Source organism: Peromyscus leucopus, chromosome 19 (genome assembly GCF_004664715.2).
Source record: "Peromyscus leucopus breed LL Stock chromosome 19, UCI_PerLeu_2.1, whole genome shotgun sequence".
NCBI lineage: Eukaryota > Metazoa > Chordata > Mammalia > Rodentia > Cricetidae > Peromyscus > Peromyscus leucopus.
Window position 1 is genome coordinate 51,772,050 of NC_051079.1, and position 23,305 is coordinate 51,795,354.

At 41.9% G+C, this 23,305-nt stretch overlaps 1 protein-coding gene across 1 annotated transcript in view; it reads left to right on the forward strand.

Moving 5' to 3' along the window:
- Onecut2 (one cut homeobox 2) overlaps positions 1-9,941 on the forward strand; it is a 52,143-nt gene extending 42,202 nt beyond the window's left edge. Inside the window, exon 2 of the mRNA XM_028856594.2 lies at positions 1,926-9,941. Within this exon, the coding sequence (XP_028712427.1) occupies positions 1,926-2,212 (287 nt within the window). The 3' untranslated portion in view covers positions 2,213-9,941. The remainder of the gene's footprint in view (positions 1-1,925) is intronic.
- The last annotated feature ends 13,364 nt before the right edge of the window (positions 9,942-23,305 follow it).

Genomic DNA, 23,305 nt, shown 5'->3' on the forward strand with positions numbered 1-23,305 from the left:
CCTTTGTTCCTTCTCTTTCCCTCTTTCTTTCTTTCTTTCTTCTTTCTTTCTTTCTTCCTTCTTCCTTCCTTCCTTCCTTCCTTCCTTCCTTCCTTCCTTCCCTCCTCCTCCTTTTTCTTCTTAACGAGAGAAGGACAAGTCAGGAAGATATTATTTACCCAAACTGACATGCTCCAGCAGTTTTTCCATCAGAGGTTCCTCTACTCCCGCAGCCCTTGGAGGGTACACATCTTGTCTACTTCAGGAATGAATTTTCTTTGTTTCTATGTGGAACATAGAGAGCATCCACGAGTTAGATGAGAGGTTCAGTTTCCAGAGGATTTTCCCTTTGAGTGTTGTCCTTGAGTGAAATCCTCTTCAAGTCCATTCCAGCTGCTATGGCAAAATATCATGAGCTATATTGTGGGTGGTACCACCCTTGGGCTGGCGGTCCTGGGTGCTATAAGAAAGTAGGGTGAACAAGTCACAAGAAGCAAGGCAGCAAGCAGCACCCCTCCATAGCCTCTGCACCAGCTCCTGCCTCCAGGTTCGCACCCTGCTTGACTTCCCGCCCTCGCTACTTTTGGTGATGACCTGTTATATATAAGGAACTGCTAGTGGAATAAAACTCTTTCCTTCCCAAGTTGCTTTTGGTCATGGTGTTTCATCACAGCAACAGAACACTGCCTAAGACAAACTGGTATCAGGAGTTGGACGTTGCTGTGACAGAGCTTACCATGTTGACTTCAGAGGGTGGGGAGGACTTTGGCACTCTGGGCTAGAAAAGTCACTGAGCACTGAGGCTCAGGGAGCTGTTCTGAGGAAGCCTGAAAGATAACAATGTTGAGAGCAATGCAGACAATGGAGGCCTGGCTTGGAACGTTTCAGAGTAAAGAACCCAATTCCCTGAGTCAAGATGCCATCTGTTACCACTTGGTGCCAAGTATAACCCATATCCCTGCTCCAAAGAGTAAGTTAGGAATATCAGACACAATTGGTCACTGCCTTCTAAGGAGCTGCAGACTAATGGAGAGGGGCTGATGGGTAGAAAAATGTCCTGGTCACATATGTCGTTCACATGTAGCTTCTCACGTCTGCTAAATCCAAGCATATGCAGTAGACATATTTAGGATCTTAAAGGCTGTCATTGCAACTTTGGCTTATTTCTTACCCCTAACCCCCTCCACTCACACAAACACACACCTCTTTTCCTGTTTTGGCCTCACTTTCAAGTGGCCAAAACAGAGCTGGCTAAACCGACTTTTCTGAGATTTGTTTGTTTTCTTTTTCAATGTCTGGATGGACAGGATTCAGGTCAGGATGCTTTCATCTGTTGTCTTGTGTTTCCTCCTGTTCACAGTGTTTGAAGTTGTGTGAACTGAAGCCTTGCTTGTGTGTTTGAAGGGGTGAACTTTAACTCCAGGAGTGACTTCAGCTTAACTGAGAACAGTTCTAGTGAACGTGTACAGGGTACCCTCTCACCAACTCTCCCCCTGGTGCGGGGCTTCTTCACCTCCGTCACCACAACCAGTTTCAGAGTCACAGGGAGAGGGAGAGGGAGAGGGAGAGGGAGAGGGAGAGGGAGAGGGAGAGAGAGAGAGAGAGAGAGAGAGAGAGAGAGAGAGAGAGAGAGAGAGAGAGAGAGAGAAAGCATGTACAGAGGGATGGGAACAAAAGAGAAAAACAAGTTGAGTCAGATCCAAATCAGACTGTGGAGCAGCCGGCCCGGGCTCTCCTTTCTCCCACTCCCCATTTGCTAACTGAGGCCTTCCATCACCAAGACAAACTGGGTTGGTCTGCTATCGACCGCCGGGTAATCTACACACTAAAGCTTAACAGTTTCCACCCCCTCTATGACTTTGCCCATGTTTTCAATGGATCACCGAATCACGTCGGGTCCTCACACTGCCACTGACTCCTTTCCCTTTTCTTGTCTTTCCCTCAAGCGTGCAAGCGCAAAGAGCAAGAACCTAACAAAGACCGGAACAACTCCCAGAAGAAATCCCGCCTGGTGTTCACGGACCTCCAACGCCGGACGCTCTTCGCCATCTTCAAGGAGAACAAGCGCCCTTCGAAGGAAATGCAGATCACCATCTCCCAGCAACTCGGGCTGGAGCTGACCACTGTCAGTAACTTCTTCATGAACGCCCGGCGCCGCAGCCTGGAGAAATGGCAAGATGACCTAAGCACAGGGGGCTCTTCTTCCACCTCCAGCACTTGTACCAAGGCATGATCCAAGGACTTCACCTGGGCACAAGTCACCTCCCAACGAGGACAACAGATACCAAAAAGTAAATCAATAAAAACCAAAAACAAACAACCAACCAAAAAAAAAAAAACCAAAAACCAAAAAATCACAAAGACATCCGATTCTTAGCTGGGGCCCTTCACTGGTGACTTGAAAGCACAATTCTCCTGAAACTTCTATTCTAGCTGTAATCATAGGCCAGGTGTTCATTTTGTTTTGCTTTGTTTTAAATGGCTACAGAGTCCAAGTACACGCTGAAAATGAATCTCTTTGAACCAGACACTATCCTCTGAGCATGCTAGGCATCCCAGAGATCCAAATGGGGCCTTCTTGGAGGGAGTTAATTACAGCAGGGTGTCCACCAAGCTCAGCACTGATGTGAGCGTCAACAGTCCCATTCAGGCCCAGTCAACCTCTTGTCTTCGTTGCCCATGAGCAATAGTGGGAATTTGGCCTGAGTCAAGACACAGCTTAGAATCCAAGACACTACATCACGAAAAGAATTTAACAACAAGAAAGACCTCATTTGCCTCCCAAGTGCTTAGCTTCTTTATATCACAATACACAAAAATTCTCAGCCATAACATTACAAAAATAAATAAATAAATCAGAATGGTAATTACTGAGCACAAGTTTTAAATATGAAAATCAATAAAAATCCAAGGACCTGTTTTTTTCCAACTCAGGCATCTTTTCACTGGATAGTTTAGAAAGCGTTAGGTTGATTTCAGTTTACAATTTTTCTTTTCCTTACCTCCTGGAAATCTCATGTGGTCTTTTGGATCCGTCGAGGGGGGGAAAAAAGTCAGTTCACTTGAGCTCAAAGTATCAAGCACAACAAAGATAAAAACAGAAATAAGGAAGGTTCTGGTTTCAATGCATCCAGCTTGGCAAGGTGGTCTCCATCCGTCTTCACCGTTGTGAAGTCATTAGGGAATCATTGGGAATATGGCTTCAAGCACATTTTGCAGTTTGTTACAAATTCTGTTTGTACATAACGCAGATGCACACTCAGGAGGCCAATTTAACTGTTACAGTACAGGAGCAAAGGCATCGTTGAAGAAGATCTAGATTTTTTTTAGATCGTTGCCATGTCCTTGATTTACCAGTCCACCCAGTTCCTCCTATGTGCGTTCCGACTACCACGCGGTTCATTCTCATCCTTGCTGATTTGTGTCGTCCCTGTCCCATCCCATCGGTGGGGATGTTTCTATTGTTTTCTAGAAAGAAACAGTTTAATAAGCCACATCCTGTCGCCTCTTCCTAAATCTCTTCCGTTGTTGACTCATCCTTGTGAAACAGCCGACTGAATCTGGAGAGAACACAGCACACCAAAGAAGCAGAATACTGCAAACCAAAGACATTTATTACCTGCCATTTTCTAGCCTACAAATACTGTGATTACTTTTAGAGATCAGAACACCTCTGTAACTCCTAGTGGCACGCAGCTCTTGTCTTGGGCTCACCCTCTGGCTGAGCAACCAGCGATACCAATGACATTCACCAAGCATCCAGGCAGTGGTTTTGCCACGCCAGCCCTGGTTGTCACTTTCCCATCGTGAGTGGAAGAGGGCCCACAGAACTCTGGGAGATTACAAAGGTCACTATGTGCATATTTACCAGTGAACGGCCCCAGGTGGGCACCGTGGGGTGTTCAAAGCAAGCCAAACGCTGCAATGATTCTTTACAGACACTTGAGACTGACTTTTGTATGAATTACTTATTGAAACCAAAGAAACTTTTTCTGCACCTACTTCTGCAACAAACGGAACTGTCCCATTAATTGAGTAAATGATTCCATCAATCACTGGAAATCACCAACAAGAAAAGCACGCTAGAATAAAAACAAAACAAAACAAAACAAAAAAACACCGAAGACGCACTGTGTTCAAACAGACCTCTTGGGACATTTTCTTTTTCTTTTTTTTTTTTGGAAGCAGATTTGAAAGAAAGGGTTGAGACAAGAATCAAAACACAGGAGAGCCTCCGTGGCTGCTGCTTCATTTGACAACTCACTCGGTAATCTTAAAGTTGAAGATTGTCTTTAATTTGTGCCTATGCAGTTTTTCAAAAGAACATGGAACAGAGCAACAGAAACCTCAACAGCTACAATACCAAAGATGAGGATTCTCACACCTTTTGTCTCGGTTCATGACCTTCTTTTGCCTGGTTAAAATACTTATAGCGTCATTGATCTGTACAAAGGTAATTGATTTTGTTTCTATAAGCAACAAAAGGAAAGGGTCATTCATTTGATTTTATTGCCTCCCTTTAGTTTTTTGCTTTATGGCTTTTTAGTCAACATGGAATCCCCCCCAAAGGTTCCATGGACCCCAAATTTGAGATGTTGGGATACTGAATGATGTTCCCCTCTCTCTTCAGCAGAGTATGGGAAATACTACTGTTCCTTGAATGTTCGTTGCTTCTATGTTCAGAGTCTCATCATTAGGGGAGGGAAGGGGAGCAAGGGTCAGGGGTAGGAGAGTCTGGGTGATAGGTCCTCTCCAGAGCCACAGAACCAAAGAATTTATAGAGAAATTTTACAACCTCATCTTCATGTGACTGCCACATAGTAACAGGGCTTCATTTGGGGGTGGGGAAACATGTAAAAAGAATCGCCAGTTTCTACTTTTCTATTAGCTTTTTAAAAAAAAATCAGCTGTAAAGTTGCATTTCTAAAGAAAAATATAAATATAGATATATATTAAATGTATGAGTACATATATAAACCAACCTGCATTGGTGATAACCCAAAAATTTTGCTGTCCAAATTCATGCCATCTTTTTGTCATAGGCTCCATTCACTGAGTGTTCAGTTCATAGCTATTGTCATTTTCCATGCCATTCCAGAGTTAATTTGCCACTGTGGTTGTCTGGCAGTATTCATATTTTTATGTCAACTTATGGGAAAGGGTGAAAGTCATGTTTAAATGTTTCTACATGTAACTTGTTGATGAATGGATTCATGATATAAATGAGTTTTAGTTGTATTTAGTCATCTCTATTCTATGCTTCAACCATGATAAGCAAGGTTTCTCTACCAGATTAGCTCAGAGCTACTGCTGCTGCTAGCAGTGAGGAATTCATCTTCTCTCATTGCTGGGAATGCTTAGTGGTCCATTCCCATCCTCTGTGGAGTAGAACACCCAGAAATCCACTTTCCCATAGATGCCCTATCCATCAAAGTAGTCTAGATTCTTCTAAGTGAGCAGACCCACCAGGGACTTCTCATGGGGAAGTCCAGCTCCCTTTGCAATGGGTTGAACAGGTGTCCTCAGGGTAGTAATTACCAATTTGTATTGATAAGCTTGAATGCAACTATAGCTGCCACTGGGATTGTTGCGGGGACATAGCTCAATCCTGAAGAAAAAACATACAGCAGACTGTGGGGAGAGTCCTAGGTTCCTGTCCCTGGAGAGCCACATCATCTGTTGTCCACTTCTTTACTCGCTCACTGTGGCTGTCCTATATATGGAGTATCATTTCCAGAGCCGAGAGAATGTGGCTCTGTGTGACTTTTGTAATCCGTCCTGCCTAGAGAATTTTTTTTTCTCTTTTCCCTTGTTTCTCTCTGTCCCTTGCTTATATTCCATGGACCCTTGGTCAATGACCAAGAGAGAGGCATATTTTCCTCTGGAAATTGCTCCCATTTCAGCTTGGTCAGGTGAATTTTAACTTGGGTAAACACTAAATGAGTCCTTGTGAATTGTGGCCAATGGGAATGGTGGTTCTGCTTCAATACAGACTGAGGAACCAAGCATCTTACTTTGGTTGGTGACTGACACTAATTAACAGCATTTGGGTCTCCACATCCTTGGAAGATGATGGCATGAAGATAAAAGGCAAGAATTCCCCTCCAAGAACGCTTGGTAAATGTCTCACATATCTCAGATCATACCAAAGAGAATGCTTGCTTTAAAAATGTTACACACACACACACACACACACACACACACACACATATATGTATATGTGTCTGTACACATATGCATCAAAATTTTAAGCCATACAAAGTTTCATTTTGCTAGATAGGTGAGAGGAAAAAAGTACTATACTGAAAAGTTATAGAATTTTATCCAGTGTGGTTTTTTTCCCCAAAGCCTTTAAATTTTTATTTTAAATTAATAGTTTCAGAAAAATATTGGGACTTGGAGATAACCTATAATCCATATCCTCAATCCAAGAAAAGTTCCAGGCTGCCTCAACCATCAACAACAACTGGACACTGTGAAGTAATAGCTCACAACCCAATTTCACATTCTTGGGGTGACAGAAACCCAAATGCTCAAAGCTACTGAGTCAAAGGTGTTTCTCTTTAAGCCTTTGCATAACTAAGCTTTTGTTTCATTTTGTTTTCAGTGTGATTTTAATAATGGAGATTCAATTCCTTCATTCCCAGAATTCTTTTAAAGGGGAGCCAATATATTTCTTTTTTTAAAGGCCAACAACAACAATAATAAAAATTCGAGTCCAGTATTTAAAAGATTTTCCCATAATGTTATAGAGCATTTGGTTTGTGTCACATAGTGGTACAGGCTAGTCTGAGCCAGGAAGGAAAGATCAGGCTTGCATACACAACTCCTGTTTTTCCAAAGGCTCTTGGCAGCTTTGGCTTTGGAAATCCAAACTCAATGTCACTTCAAGGTAAAGCAAGACAAAAACTAGGAAGTTAAACCTACTAGACACACACACACACACACACACACACACATACACTCATACACACACACACACACACACACACACACACTTTCCTAAGGCAAACAGTTCCAAAGCCAAATATTAATAACTTAATTTTAAATAAGCAAACACTGTCTATGCTGGGGATCCATGTTTTAGTGCCAGTATATCAAAATTGAGCAGATTTTTAAACAAATAGCCACTCTTTGGTAGATACAGAGAGGAACTGTCCCATTATCAAAAATGTCTAGGGATATGTCTGTTAGCTTGATACCATCAAAATATCATGGAAATACACTTTTGGAGGAAATGGGTCTTCAGGAGCTTGTCGAATTGGAATTTTTCAAAATCTACAAGCAGACTAAGTTCCAAGGTTGTTAGAGAATAGTAGAGCCTATTGAAAACTGGGGAAAGTAGATGGCAGCTGTGGTTAGTTAGTGTTGACCACATGGCCCAGACACTACTTTGACAGTACCTCTTCTAGATTCCTACCCAATCAGAGCTGACATTTTACTGTCCTGTTGATGCTCTGATTCAACCTTGCTGGCCTAACCAAGTGAGTGGAAAGCAGAAGAAGGGATAGAGCCCTTCTGATGGTTATTTGCAAAGCTGGACAACTCAACAGTTCTCTGCAGTTTAGCCAGCCAGAGAGTCCAGTTGTAAAATAAGCCAAAGTAAATCCCCACTTAAGAAGAGTAGTATCCCAGGTGGCTGCTTGAACTATGGATGCCCTAATTCCTAATTTCTATCTACACTTTGTTTCTTTACAATGTAGGGGGCAAGGGTAGGTGGTTGATTGGTTTGTTTTAGAAAGTCCGAAGTACTTGTGAAACAAAAAAATTAATTCTTAAAATAACATAGGATTTCATATACATAGATAGATGCAAAACTTTTCATTAAGGCCCATGGGTCATTCTGGGAGTCCACAGGACCTTAAGCATTCATCAACCTCAATTACCCAAGTAACTAACAGTCATAGGGAAGTAAAAGGTCTAGGTCTAGAGCCCAGGCTCTATCTCTGTGGACTTTGAGTTAGGTTGATTGACATTAACCAGTTTATACTTTTTAGTGGAAAAAAATGTATGTAAGAAAAAAAAATCACCATAGGCTTGGTCATTCCATGGGAATTTTCCATTTGGTTCCATTTTTAGCAACAGGAATTTTTACATGGCATAGACCTTGGTAGATAAGTTTGCCTGACACTTATACTGTCTGTGGGCTTGGATGTATACAAATCTAGATACATATTTCAACATAGATCCTCACAATTAACTTTACATCTGCATACATTGCCTAGAGGTGTCTAGATGTGTACATGCAAGTGTGTACAGACATGCTTAATACATATATATATATATTGTAATCTGTTACAATAAATAAATTTCAAATCATCATGCAACATGTATATGATACTTTGACAATGTACCTTGTCTTATTATTTATTGTAATGCTGAAAACCAAAGTACAGAAATGTAAGCAAAAGTATCCAACATCATCATTCATCATGATACTTGAAATTACTTTCATTTGGGTCCAGCAAGGACAAACAACTCATAATGGAACATTAGATATTATTTAATTATCTGTGTTAGATGTTTGATGACTTTGGTTGAATAGCTTTATTCTAAATCTCTCGTAACTAAAGCTAAATCCAAAGACCTGAAAAAGAACAAAAAAGGGATTGGAGGACTCAGAGTCAAGTCAAATCAATGGGAGACAGTGGGCTCTGGTTTCCAGGGTTGAAACAGTGGTGGTATGAGTATGTGGAAGTTAACTAATTGGGGTGGTGATTTTTTCCCCTCATGTTTGTCCCATCAAAGTGATCTTTAATGTGATAAAGCTTTAGAAGTCATACTTTGCTGCTTTATTTTGACTTAGAATATAGAAATAAATGACCCATTTTGTCCATCAAAAGAAAAAAAAATGAAGACAGTCCATCCTCCACCCCTCAGCTATATTTTCACGTGTCTCTTTCAACTGTGACCCAACAAGCTGTTAATATAATTAATTTATTTAAATTAGTTTCTTGTATACTAGCATGTAGGATTTGGGTCATTATTTAATTCTCTTTCCTTAGTTTGATTTTACTCCTTGTTCTTATTTATCAAGACGTAGAGCAGTGATGCATCTGAGATGCCAAACCTTAGCTGTCCTCTTCTAGTGGAGTCTGCTTCCTAAAGCAGTGAACTTCTGTTACAGACAGGGAAGAAACATAGGTTACACGGAAAATGAAAAACAATCTGGGGGTATTTCCCCTTGCTGGATTAACTTTTGAAATGGTTTAATGGTTATTAAATTATTTAATTTAAGTTCACAGTGCCACCGGGTGCCAGGTGAACTTCACCTCTTAATTACCGGGGCCCTCAGAGCCTTTCTATGGTAACTTATTTATTTAACTTATTCGGCATCTGTGACAGATGCGTGTATAGTTTGTGTTTGTTATTTAAAACAACAGAGAGCGAGCACTGCGGTGTGTCTGCCGTCAGAACAACAGAGCAGATGTGTGGACAAGCAGTGACCTGCTCAGCCTGAACCTGCTTCAGAACCCTCGAGCTGAGATCCAACTTCACCAGCCCAGATTTCGGGGCTTCTATACGGAAACTGGAAAAAATAAATTAAAAAGAAAAAAAATCATAAACCAAAAAGAGAGAACCCTTACACTAGCTGCTTCCAAGAAAGAACTCAGTGTGCGTGTAAAGCAACAAAACAAAAAGGGGAAAAAAAGCAGAAAAAAAAAGGAAAAAACGGAAAAACTTTCTATTTGTAGTGAGAACCAAAGAAGGCTACCTCACTGACTTTTTCCATTTGTAATTTTAATCGTGTTGATGACACCAAAGATACCAAAGATTCCTTTCTCTGTGCGGTCTGCATTTTGCTTGTGCTCTTTTATGATTTGAACTCTTCTTTCTGACATATGGTATGTACAGCCACAGCTCAGACACCCCAAAGAAACAATGATGTATGGGAAGGGGGCTGTGAACCTGGAAAGGGATATTTTCTGTGTCTCTGGCCTTTGCCTGCTGCCCCCACCCCCACCCCCACCCCCTACATGTTCAGGATGCAAATCGGGATGCTGCTGCCATTGGATTCTTTAAAGTTCCCATTCCAATTTGGTGAAGAAGACTGCTTGGAGGTGGTGGCCTGCGGGCCTAGTTGTGACCTCTGTTTCCTGAGCTGTCACAGGGAAAAGTGCCGACCGAGCTAATGCAACTACAGAAATAAGCACTGGCTAGGGGAGCTGGAAGGGACTTTAGAACACATTCAGTCACCACCGCCCACCCCACTGTGGCCAGGTTGAAGTAGTTATCTAAGTCCAGTAACCCCAGAGCCAAAGCCAACCCATGCTTCCTGGTCCCAGGTCCTATGCGCTGCCTCTTCTGTGGTGCTCTGCAGGTTCTGCCTGACATTGGTCACACGATGTCGAGTCGAAAAGTAGTCATCCCTTAACACTTTCATCCTCTAAGAATACTATTCAGGTACCTACACCTTATATGATATATCCAGAGTCATGCGTGATCTGTTGCTTAGTAACGTGGCCAGGCTTGAACTTCCAGGGTTCACTCAGGGTGTCTGCCCTGGGAAGTATATGGACCCAGATAGTAAGATGACTTTTGAACCCACTCATTACAAAATTTTGAATAAATAAGCTTGTAATCAGTAGAAGGAGAAAGCACAGTCTCGACCCACTGAGTTTAATGGCTATGGCTATTCTGAAGTCAATATTTATCAAGCAAGGGAACTTGATTACCATTTTTGGTAGGATATTTTAGCTGCCAGCTTTTTTGTTTGTTTGCTTTTTTTCCTTTTACTGGACAGTGTTCCCATTACATTTCTAAATTAATTTTATTCATAAGATAAATATAAGCCTTACATTGTTTGATACTAAAATGTATCAAACATCAATGAAAAATATCCCGGCATCAGAAGAATGGATCTACCAGTTTAAATAACGGTTACTTAAAGTTACTTCTCTCCTTTTTTCCTTATCGAAACTTAATTGGTCTCCTTTAAGTTTCTTTAGATTGTATTAAATGACTAAATTCCTATTAAGATCATTCACCAATGTGATTGAAAGGTTAGCCAGTGAATCTTTTTCAGCTTCCGGGATTTAGGTACACACCAATTCCTATCTCTAGTCCACAGAGCTCTTTATTGAATGCTGCGATTTTACATGCCACATAGTAGTTATCACTGAGCTTTTAAAGAGACTATTAGATAAAGCTAAGAAGGGAAGATCAATTAACTCATCAGTTCCATACACCAACAGAGTATAGCTGATAAAAGAATTTAAAACAGACTTATACACCATGAAACACATACCCTTTCTCTTTCTCTTTTCTCCTCCTCCTTCTTTTTAAAGGCAGGGTCTCATGTGGTCCAAGCTAGCCTTAAACTAATTGTATAAATAAGGATGGCTTTGAATTTTCAATCCTCCTGCCTCTGTGTCCTTAGTTGTGGGACTACAGTTGTGAACCACTACCATGTCCGGCCAGTTGTCTTCTTTCTGAAGTTTGCAAGCTCCATCCTGGCGTATGTGGAAGTCCTTTCCCACCTAGATAGAGACTAAGATTTCATGGTCTCCGTATACAAGGCAAACCTCCAGGCCTTCTTACCAAGCAGCTGATCACCAAATTCCTGTTGGAAGCAAACATTCTCAGAAATACCCGGGAGACAACAAATTCACTAAGCATCGGAGTAGTCGTTCCTTGTAAGCAACATTGCCTTCCCCAGCCTTCCTACCACTGAGCCCCTAGGACAGAGAACCTAGAAAGAGCAATGGCAGCCGGAACACAGAAAACATCTCAATTGCCAGACCCCCCCATCCCTCTTCGGCGACCCCCCCCCACCCCCACCCCCACCCCCACCCCAGCCTCATGCTTCACTTGCAAAGTGTGACATAAACCACGGGACGAGTGCCTTGCTTGAACCAAAGCAACGATTTAGCCAGTCTGGACCTCTCTGTGCTTTTTTTAATCCTTCCTGTGAATACCTCAGCTGCAACCGGGCCTCCACACCAGTAAATTGGTGGGCTTGCCGTACTGCGGTGCTTTGCGATGCAACCCTGCAAAGAACAAGATTTGTACTAATACCAAAGCTTCTTTCCCGACGTCTCTTCCTTCTGCCTCCCCGTCGGCCCCCTTTTCTAGTCCCTCACGGTTCCAAAGCTTTAATATGAACCTGGGCATGTTGGCAATGCAGACCGCGCAATTCCTTACTGAATTTTCTCAGATATACCTCATAGATAATAGTGTTTAGAGTAATGTTATTATAGCGTATGTAATAAATTATTCACTGTTTTCTTTTGGTAACTGTGATTTAAAAAAAGAAAAAAAAAGAGAAAAAAAAAAGCTTTATACAGTTTAGGTTGTGCTTTTGTAATAGACGACAATGTGCGCTTAAAAAGGATATGTATGTGCTTTTTATTTTTCTTCCCCTTTACCCCTTTGGATTTTATTTATTCTGGATTGGGGAAAGACGCAGAATGAGCCCAAAGTTTACAGTTTCATATTTTGCTGAAGAAACAATCTGTGTTCATTTGCTTTGTTGAAAAAAAAAAAAAGTTATTTTCTACATTTGTGCTAATTGTTCTGTGTTAACAGTGTAGTATTATAATTAGCAACTGCCAATCAGTGCTATAATTTTATGCATGAGGCTAAAAATTTAGCAGTGTGATGCATTGTGGTCTTACTAGCAACATTTTTCATTTTGTACTAGATCTTCCCCTTTGGTTCAATGGACATTATTTATGCATGGGCGTCTCTCATTTGTTAGCAGTCGTGAACAGTTGTGTATACATTAAACTGTGAAAAATGTACACAGTTTGGCCTCAGACAGTGATAATTACTGGTTTTCTTGGGAGATGCATTACCTTGAAAATACCTTTACATCTGTTGGGATTTCAAAATGAGTCAGATTGAATCAGGCTTGAATTTTATAATGAGAAAGGTCATCCAAGTTGGAATTCACCTACTTGACCCCCACAAATTGGGACCCTCATAACCCAGATATATCACTATATCTGAGAGAGTTGAAAATGAGCATTAGAGAGAAACTCACCTCTGCATTTTTAATTTCCACTAAAAGAGTTTTAGCTTTATGTTCATGACCTCAGACCTATTGGGCCATGTATACAACAATGCTAACTCATCTAGGTCTCTCTTTCCCGGATTTTCCCAGGGGGACTGGCTTCTTTAAGGATTCTGTTGTCAGTTCCCAGTAGAAATGCATGTAGCGTCCATATCAGTAATTCATCCCTGGCCTATTGGTACACTCTCACAGATAACCCCACCAGTTATTTGGACAAGAATATATGGCCATTCCCTAAACGTCCCCTCATGTGACCCTGTCATATTTTTTCTCCTTAGGGTCAGAAATGACTCTAGATTCCTTTTTACAAAGTTATGCCTATATTCTAAAGGGGGATATAAGAATTTTGAGAACCAATTTAGGAAAACCATCTTGGTTTGAATTCCCCAGTCTTTGAGGTCTCTCTAGCTCAAAAATTATTTTTCAGTCCCAGTGGATTGGGCAAACATATTTCTTATATTTGGGTTCTGAGATCCATTCTTGAGTTTCATACCTATTTCCTACACCAGTATGCTCCCCATAAAGCCAAACCAACTGGCAAGTTCTGCCGTTCTGCAGAAGAGAACGAAGATAAGGAAACAGTGGTGGGAACACAACGGTCTGCCGTGCAGAACATTGGAAATCACCAACAGACAGCAGAACGTTGCATGTGTGTCTGTCAGTGAGTATGTTGGAGATGTTCTTTCATTGATGCAAAGGAACGGCCTTATAAGTAGGTTGTGATGATGAAAGCTTTGTAATGTAGTCTTTTTGTTTGTTTGTTTCCTTTTATTAATCTGCCAAAGATGGGGATAGATACAAGAAGTTTAAAATCAGCTTTTGTAAGCCAGTTGTTGATTGTAATAGTGTTTAATCTTCCAGAAAGCTTTACATATTCTTCTGCAATAAGTCAAGTCACTATTTGTTTCCCTAAGTTCTCTTCACACTCACAAGCCTGCAAACTGTTCCTTATGATGCAGATGTAATAATATCGTCAACGTTCTAATGTATTTTTGATCCAAAGCAGACAAAGGGGTGTGTGAGACATGAGCATGCCTGGTCTTCTTTACCACAAGCAACACAGGGGTCTGGCTCATTAGAATTTGCCAAGAAGACTTGTCTTATGAAATTTGAGGTGTATTTTGTTATGCTGTTTTATTTCCTTTTTTTTTTAAACTGTGGAAAGTGATACGTTGAATCAAGTATAAGCTGAGTTTTCCAGACAACTGAAGTAGCTTCATTGTGAATGTTATTTTGTTATTAAAGGGTTTTTACTCAATCTTTGTGCCAATGAATGTCCTTTTCCTTGGAAACACAAGAACCACGGAATTACCTCTACTTGGCCTGGATTTTCCTCCTGTGGAGGTGTGTGGAGCTGGCCTGGGAAATAAATGGTAATGCCTGGGCTTAGAAGGTAGGTTTGGGGCTCTAAGAAGAGATCTCCATGTCTATCAGCTTTAAAGAGACGTAGGTCCAAATTTTCCATCCTCAACCTCTCAGGACCCCAATACATCTCTAAGAGCCCTTGAGCAAATGCCAGCATAAAGTTAGGTCCCAATTCATACAGGAAAGGGAAGGGGGAGAACTTGGTGATCATGCATCATCTGTGAGCTGCTAAGTATACACACACACACACACACACACACACACACACACACACACACAGAGGCTCCACCCAGGGGAAGCCTGGGCCTTCACCAAAGGACTTTCTTCCATATTGACTCCTGCAAGGAATTCAGTTATTCACCTAAGCCAGGAGAAAGCACTTGCTATCAGTAGGCTTCCCAGGCACCTTCTGCATACATTTACCTATCATATCTATAATTTGGGGGGCAATTCCTTAAGAATCAAAGGTATGATTTTCTAGTGTTTGATTTCTAAATGATTGTAGCTTCACAATTCTTAGACCTGAAAGCTTGCAGGTGAGAAAAAGAGATTCCTGGTCTTCCTGTATCTCAGAGGGGCCAGGCAGGTTATTCACATAGTGGATGGTGTTTAGGGGCCGGTTGAACCACAGCAACCCAGCCTACCAGAACCATGGCCCACCAATACCTGTTTTATTTCTGCTCGAAAGTCCTTTTCAAAAAAGTTGTAGGACGTGGGTTATTCTCCCATTTCCCTTACTTTGGCTACATTTGGTATTTAACTTGACTCAGTTTTCTATCTAGGACAGGTTCCTTTTCAGATAAGGTCAGGGAGTCTGCTATTTGAGGAGAACAGTTAAGTATATACAGGCTACCTAGCTCACAGATAGTCACATAATTAGAAAACCCTTCCTGAAATGTAAAATACAACTCCCAACCCCCACCCAACTGTATTGCTTTGTGTCACACAAGCCCAAACAGTGTGAGCCAGTAGCCCATCGTGAAAAGTTATAAGACACCTACCTGGCTTATTGGATTTCCCAAAACAAGAACACAAGCTTCGGGCTTCAGAAGTTTTAGTTAGGTGAGAGCTACGGCAATCTGGAGCCCAGGGCATGTGGCATATGGCACCATCTTGTTAGGTCGCTTCTAATCACCACCTCCAATCAAACAAACCTCTTTTTCTTCTCAGTCCCCCAAACCGTTCAGTGTCTTCTCCACAGAGCGTGATGCCAAAGAATGGCATGGGCCAGGGGACTCGGGAACTGACCACCATTCTAGTGAGTTCTCATCGGCATTTTCTCAAAGAAAGTGTGTCCGTTGGATTGCAGAAGGAGCCACCCCTCCGGCTTCTTCTTCTTTGAATAGTTCTCCCAGGTCAGTGCTTTATTAGCATAGATCTGTGGAATCTTTCTTGCTCGGTGGATTCTTACTGCTCCCACCAAAGAGAAGTAAAACCAAGTTCCAATACATTTTCTTTTATCCGGTTTTGTTCCTGTGATCCACCTCTCACATTAGGCCCTGCCCCCACCCCCACCCCCGACCCCGGATGTTTACTTTTGGTTCAGAAACCACTACTTAATTTCACCTGCTGGCCTGTGTGCTTTTAGAGTCCTCCCTTCTTGTTTTATGGTGGTATTTAAAGGTGACGGTCATGAAAGAAGGACTAGTAGAGAGAGAATTTGCCCCCACCTCTTTTTAAAGTTCAAAAAAAAAGGGGGGGGGCGAGATCCGTGACGTCACAGGGGGCGTGGCTATGGAGTGGTGGGCCTCCCTGCTACTGTCCAGGCTGTGTTTCCTGCCCTGACTGGCCATTCCAGGACTCTACCCCTTTAGTGGAAACCCAACTCCTTGTCATAGATCTTCAGCCAGACCCAGAGAGGCCAAGAGACCCCAGTCATGCGCAAAACCATTATCTCCCGGAAACTGGAGGTTTTAGTCAACTTCTTTAAGTCCCATTAATCAACCCCTCTTGGGTTGAAAACCAGGAAACCATACTCCCTCCTATTCTAAAGAAAAGCCCCCGTGCTGATCCTCAACCTCCTTTCCTCCCTGAGTTATGTTTCCAAACACGTTATTCCCAGGTTTTACCCCAGCTCAGACATATAAAGTCACACCGTGCTGAAATAGTTTCCAGGGTTGGTCAACAGGGTATGTATTCGGTGGCTGCCCTGAAATCCTGGTGGGAGTGAGGATCACGCTTCATTATTGAGAAAGAGTAATCATCATATTCATCATATGCTCAGCCCTTCGTAAGTCCCCAGTCCTTTCTTTTTGGAAGATTTCTTTGAATGTTGATTGCATTTTCAAGATGGCTCATTTCCTCCACCCTGATGTTTGATCTGCAACGCTGCTTACACTAGATTATTTCTATTTTTATTCTATCATTAAATGGTAGTGCTGTAAATTCTACAATTAATGTCAAATAAACTGCTTTAATTCATTCATCATGGCTCAGTTGCTGTCTTTATTCTCTCTCTCTCTCTCTCTCTCTCCCCCCCCCGTGTGTGTGTGTGTGTGTGTGTGTGTGTGTGTGTGTGTGTGTTCTTCTTCCACATGTGGGTTCCAGAGATCAAACTCAGGTCCTCTGGCTTGGCTACAAGTATCTTTACCAGCTGCGCCATCTTCAGACATTTCTTTTTATTTTGATTGAAAGAACTAAGTATTACTCCTCCTATTGCAGTTTCATAGAGAACAGCAAAGTTGTCCTACTTGGATCAGGACACACAGCACTACTAACCTGTCATTCTTGTTATCAATCACAAAACACTTAGGGATGCCTGTCAGTTTTCTTATTCTTCACCCATTAGAACGTAAGAGATAGCCTGCTCTATATCCTGCCTTGCCCTTGTTCAGATGAGATCACATGTGGCAACTCAGAAGGATTGTCACCTATGAAAGAATCAAAACACACAGACAAGCCTACATGGAGCTGGGAGGCCTCACAGTGAACCTAGATTCTGCCTAAATATACAGCTCGCAATTCTAGTAGTTGCCAGCTTGAGTTGGCCCCAGCTAAGTGGTTCTTTGCTCCCGGTTATGCTCACTCATGTATCTACCCTCAGTTCTCTGTTTGACTGGGCTCTGGCTAGACTAGGGTGGCATTAGTTTAGACAACTCTAATTTTTATCTCCCAGTTAGCTGGGCTCAGCTGCATTCCAGGATTCAAAGAAAGCACCAAAAGCTCCTTAGGGCCCAAATGTGAACCTGATAAAGTCACTTCTGCTGTATCCTGTTGACGGAAGGAAACCAACATCTGTCCCAGATTCATAAGGGAGAAATGGGATAGCTCCACTCCTTAGTGGGAGAAGCTGAAAGATCGCATCATCAAGAGAAGAGTCTGATTGTGGCCATGTTTTACAATCCATCACAATCAGTCATTTTTAAAAGCTCTCCCATAGATTCAAAGGCTCAGCTAAGTTTTCAAAGCCCAGCAAAATCTTGTGTTTTCTTGTTTTGTTTTTTGCACAATACCAACCTTATCCTTGTGGGTCGATTCTCTCAAATGCTGTCATAATGATCATGAACTCACTTTACGAAGATACAGTTTACAGCTTTCAGATTTACAGAGCAGATATCACCTAGACTGGGCTGATACAGGTTAAAATAAATAAATAAATAAATAAAAAGCCATCCACAAACCAGAGTGAGTCAGGCACATATTGACTGGGAAAAGTATCTAGAGAACACATAACCCCTCCTGGCTTATATCAAGACTGAGCCAGGTGACCACTGGACCTCTTCCACATCTGCTACACTATGACTCCACAACCTACCACTGTTGTTCAGAATATGAAGCTGTGATTACAGTGGTCATACATCAAGGCTGAGGGTCCCTGATCTCTACTGAGACCTCTATATTTTTATAAAAAAAAAAAAAAAAAAAAAAAAAAAAGACGTTCCAGACCCTGAGAGATTATGCAACACCTTAGATAACACAGTCATGGAATAAAGACTTACAGCAATTCTTCTGTCTTAGCCTCTTGAATACTAGGACAGTAGGGGCACACCACTGCACCTTGCTCAACAATTAGTCTTGGCTAATAGAAGAATTTAAAAATGTGTCTGTTGTTCCCATAAAGACCATTCATACAAATTGCCATGAACTGACGACTTCAAGTTGGTCATAACCAACACATGTTCTTTTGGTGGCTAAATGTAGCTGCTCAAAAGCTTTGAGTTGCCACATGTATTAGTACAACCTCTTATCTAGGGAGTCAGAGGCAGGAAGAGCTCAAGTCTGAAGTCAGTTTGGACTACACAGCAAAAGGTGAGGGTTGATAAGATAGCCCAGTGGGTAAAGGTGCTTGTCAAGCCTGATGACCTGAGTTCAGTTCCTGGGACTCATATGGCAAAAGGAGAGAACTAACTCCTGCAAGTTGTCCTCTGACTTCCACGTATACCCTATGGAGCACACACAAACACACACACACACACAATAAAGTTTAAAAAATGAAAAGAACAAAATAATTCAGATGGGTGTCAATGGATGTTTTCTGTCCCAACTGCCCTGTCTCAAATAACCACCTCAGAGGCTGAATATGAATTATGAATGCTTGACCAGTAGCTCAGGCTTGTTAGTAGATAACTCTTACATTTAAATTAACCCATTCCTATTTATCTATGTATTGTCCCATGGCTCATGGCTTTACCTGCCCTCTAGCATGTCTTGCTTCCTGGGCAGCTGACTGGCATCTCCCTGACTCTGCTCTCCTTCTTCCCATCATTCTCAGTTTAACTTTCCTACCTAACTTCCTGCCCAGCTACCAGCCTGTCAACTTTTTATTAACCAATAAGAGTAATACATATTTACAGTGTAGAAAAGGATTGCTCCACAGCAGGTGGGCAAGATTTATAACTGGTATCGTGAGTATGCTATGTCAGAAATATAGATGAATATACTTGTGTCTTTACACAGTGTCAGAATTTATTCAGTAACAATTTACTAGGTTTCATTGGTGGCCCTTTGCCACCAATGAAACCTAGTCCCATTTTCCTGGACACCCTGGCTAAAGCAAACACAGGTTCTTTCAGTCCAAACTTAATTATTAATATTAGTTCTCAGACCACACATTATACATCCATTGCTAAAATCCCTTCCCTGGGGAAGATGTAGACAACACCTCCCCTCCTTCTAAGGCCCTAATGACAAACCAAGGTATGACTCCACCAGAGCCCAAACATCTTATTAGGCTTGCAAACAGAGCCACGGGTGAGCAGTTACCGGAAGGAACACGGGTGACCTTAACTGCCACACTGGAAGATGGGAACCCAGTGGGGAGGATGGCTTTTCCCTGCATAGATGGGGCCCCCTCCCCTCATCCATTCCCATCTGTATCCTTTAGCTCCTCCCACCAGGCCCCAAGTGTGCAAGTGGAGCAGAGAATCTTACAAATGGTCAGTGTTAGGTCCCAGAAACCCAGAGCACATGGCTAACTGGTGCCTATTAACATATCCAAGTAGATGCTGGCCAGCTCTCCCAACATCACTCAGTACCAGTGGCTCCTCTCAGCACTCCTCACCCCAACCCCTGCCCTAAGGCCCTCCCTTGGAGGGGCTGGGCTTCTGCTTCCCTTCTCCAAACCTGATCCCTACATAACTCAGCTTTTTTTTGGCTGTGCTAGTCTCTTGGCCTCTTGCTCTCTTGGTCTTTACACAATTTCAGAATTTATTCAGTAACTATTTACTAGGTTTCCTCTGGCTTCCATGTCAGGGAAGCATCTCTTGGTCAATAGCTCCTGTCTTGTTCTCTCCCATCTCTTCTTTCACAGTCCAGTTTAGTCTGCCAGCCATGTTCAGCCTGGACTCTTCCCTCTGCCTGCCTGCCTTCTTCCTCATATCTACAATGGGAATCTTCTGCATACTTTAAGAGTTTATTTCATTTTTTCATTCACTGGGTGCTGAAACCTGGGATTGGCATAAATGAGCTCTCTTCCCAAAGACTCTGCCTCTCTAAACCTAGCTGCTGATTTGACTCTTCTTTATTTGTTTGTGCTGGCTTCTGCTACCCACCATATTTGATTCCAAATTCTAGAGTCGGCCACTTCTTCCCTTCAGCGGCTCTAACCATCCATCTCTCCTCACCTACTCAGTATGAGTTCTCTCTCTGGCTCCTGGAGCCTGCTACACCCTCCAGGGTACCCACCACCTGGGCATCTCCCTGTTATGCCCTCCAGAGTGCCCACTTCATGAGTGTAAGACATTTCCCTGTTCTCCACATCTCCCCCTGGGAGCTGCCTGCTACAGCCCACAGCTTCTCTATGCCCTCGTAGCCTCTACACCATTGGAACCCTCCCTTGGGTGGAGTCCTGGCTTGTTCCTCCTTGTCCCTCAATGACTACACTGTTCTCTGTCTCTCAGCTCCATCTTGGAGCTTATTAGACACCCCCCCCCTCAAGAGTAGAATGAATTCATGTCACAAACCTTCCTCCTTTTTTTTTTGTTTTTGTTTTTTTGTTTTTTTTTTTTTTTTTGAGACAGGGCTTCTCTTTGTAGTTTTGGTGCCTGTCCTGGATCTCACTCTATAGACCAGGCTGTCCTTGAACTCACAGAGATCCGCCTGACTCTGCCTCCCGAGTTCTGGGATTAAAGGTGTGCGCCACCACTGCCGGCATACCCTTCCTCCTTTTTTTTTTTTCAGACTCAATCCCTTCTTCAGACTCAGAGATTTCATTAAAGCTTTCTATCTTGCTGCAAATGGCTTGGCCTCAGTAGAGTGCAATGGCCAAAGATGGCGCATTGGAGTTCCAAGTTCTGGACTGTAACAACTTGTGCCACTGCATAAGCAAATGATCCCAGAGCTTCTCAGCTCTACAGTGTTTCAACTTTCCACTCTTGAAAATATTTTATCTTTGTGATCTCTCTGTGCTCTTCACTCAAGAAGTCTATTGTGTAAACAGTCTTTATCTCAAGATTTGTAAATGAATCGGTGGTTAAAGAATCGATAAAATTGGTAACAAAAGTTAGATTAAAACTTGTAACAAAAAGTTGCTAGTTTAAAAATCTATGCATTGCCGGGCAGTGGTGGCCATGCCTTTAATCCCATGCCTTTAATCCCAGCACTCGGGAAGCAGAGGCAGGCGGATCTCTGTGAGTTGGAGGTCAGCCTGGTCTACAAAGTGAGTTCCAGGAAAGGCACAAAGCTACACAGAGAAACCCTGTCTCAAAAAACCAAAAGCAATATATATATATAACTTTAATTCCCTACAGCATATTATATGTGATTCAATTCTTGTAACATGAATTCAACGCTTGTTTAAAAAATAGATCTACTAGAAAACTAGATGTTTTAAACAGCAACCATGTAACCTGCCTCCATTTTGGCTGATGACCTCATCAAGATGGAAACAATCATGTGACTGGCAGCTGCTGTGGGATGTCTTTCTCTACACTGTGAATATGTGTTGCTCTGATTGATTGATAAATAAAGCTGCATTGGCCTATAGCAGGGCAGGATACATTTAGGCAATACATTCAAACTGAAAAGGAGACAAAGACAGGTGGAGTCGGAGGAGACACGAGCCCACCACTGAAGGAGCCACATGCCAGCAGACTAGTAGTGCCATGGCCACATGGCAACACATAGATTAATAGATATTGGTTGAGTTAAGTTATCAGAGCTAGCTAGCAAGAAGCCTGACCCATAGGCCATACAGTTTGCAAGTAATATAAGCCTCTGTGTGTTTACTTGGGACCAAGCAGCTGCAAGATGCGGGTGGGAGAGATTTGTCTGGACAGTGGGGCCATGCAGGACTGAAGAAACTTCTGGCTACAGGCAGTCATCTTTACTAAAGTTAAAGAGTACATGACATGTGACTTTGCCATCATCTTGACCATGTTGTTTAAAACGACAATTATAGAATCCATCTCTGGTACATGAGCAGACTTTTCGGAGCCCACTACCTATGATGGAACACCTTGCACAGCCTTGAGGCAGGGGGAGGAGCTTGGACCTGCCTCTACTGAATGTACCAGGCTCTGCTGACTCCCCATGGGAGGCTTTACATTTTTGTAGGTGGGAATAGGGGGAGGGTTGGGAGAGGGAGGCTGGAGGGATGGAAGGAGGGAAGAGGGGGATCTTTGATATGTAAAATGAATTTAAAAATTTCTTAATTTAAAAAAAGGAAAAAATAAATAAAAGTTCTTAGTCCTAATGAGCTCTCCTTTTATCATTTTATCTACTTTTCAGACTAAGGAGACAACAGCAGGTCTCCAAAATATTTTAGATTAATATAAAATTTTGTAGGTCTTATAAATTTGTAAGGTTATTAAGATATACTCAGGTGAACAAAAACTGACTTAGAGATGTATATCTAACAACTTATATCCTTGCTAACTGCTCAAAACCAAGCTTCTAAAAAATTTAAATAAGGGACAACATATATTTGATAAATAAAGTATATAAATTCCTAAGATCTAATCAGGTTAATAGTAACAGACTTAAGCTTTGGATAGTGCTAATAGATTGAGTTATATAAGAAACTGTGATATTCTATAATGGCACACGGTAAAAGGATGAAGATCTCAGTCTCTCTGTATTTATGGTTTAATGCTTTATTTTGGTGCTAAAGAATCTTCAATTAAATCTTCAACTCAAATTTTTAAGGCTCAAACTTATCAGCGATAAAGCTTTGAAATCCTAATCTTATAAAAGCTATTAACTTTTGTAAACTGATAAGGATAATTAAGACTTGCAAGTTAACAGTCAGTTACCTCCTAAAGGATCACATCCTTTAATGTTCTCAAAACCATGCTTGTAGCCATGCTAAGTTCAAATGAATTCATTTCCAATGACAAGCTTTATTTAGCCTTCTGAATGTGTTTTCAAGGTTAAGCCTTAAGCAACTAACTAAAAACAAGTAAAATTTGTTTAAATCGTGTATACCTAATAGATAATGGCCCTCAAACTCTTCAGAGATCTGTTGAATGTGGCATTTAAAGGATTTAATGAAAAAGCTTCCCATGATAG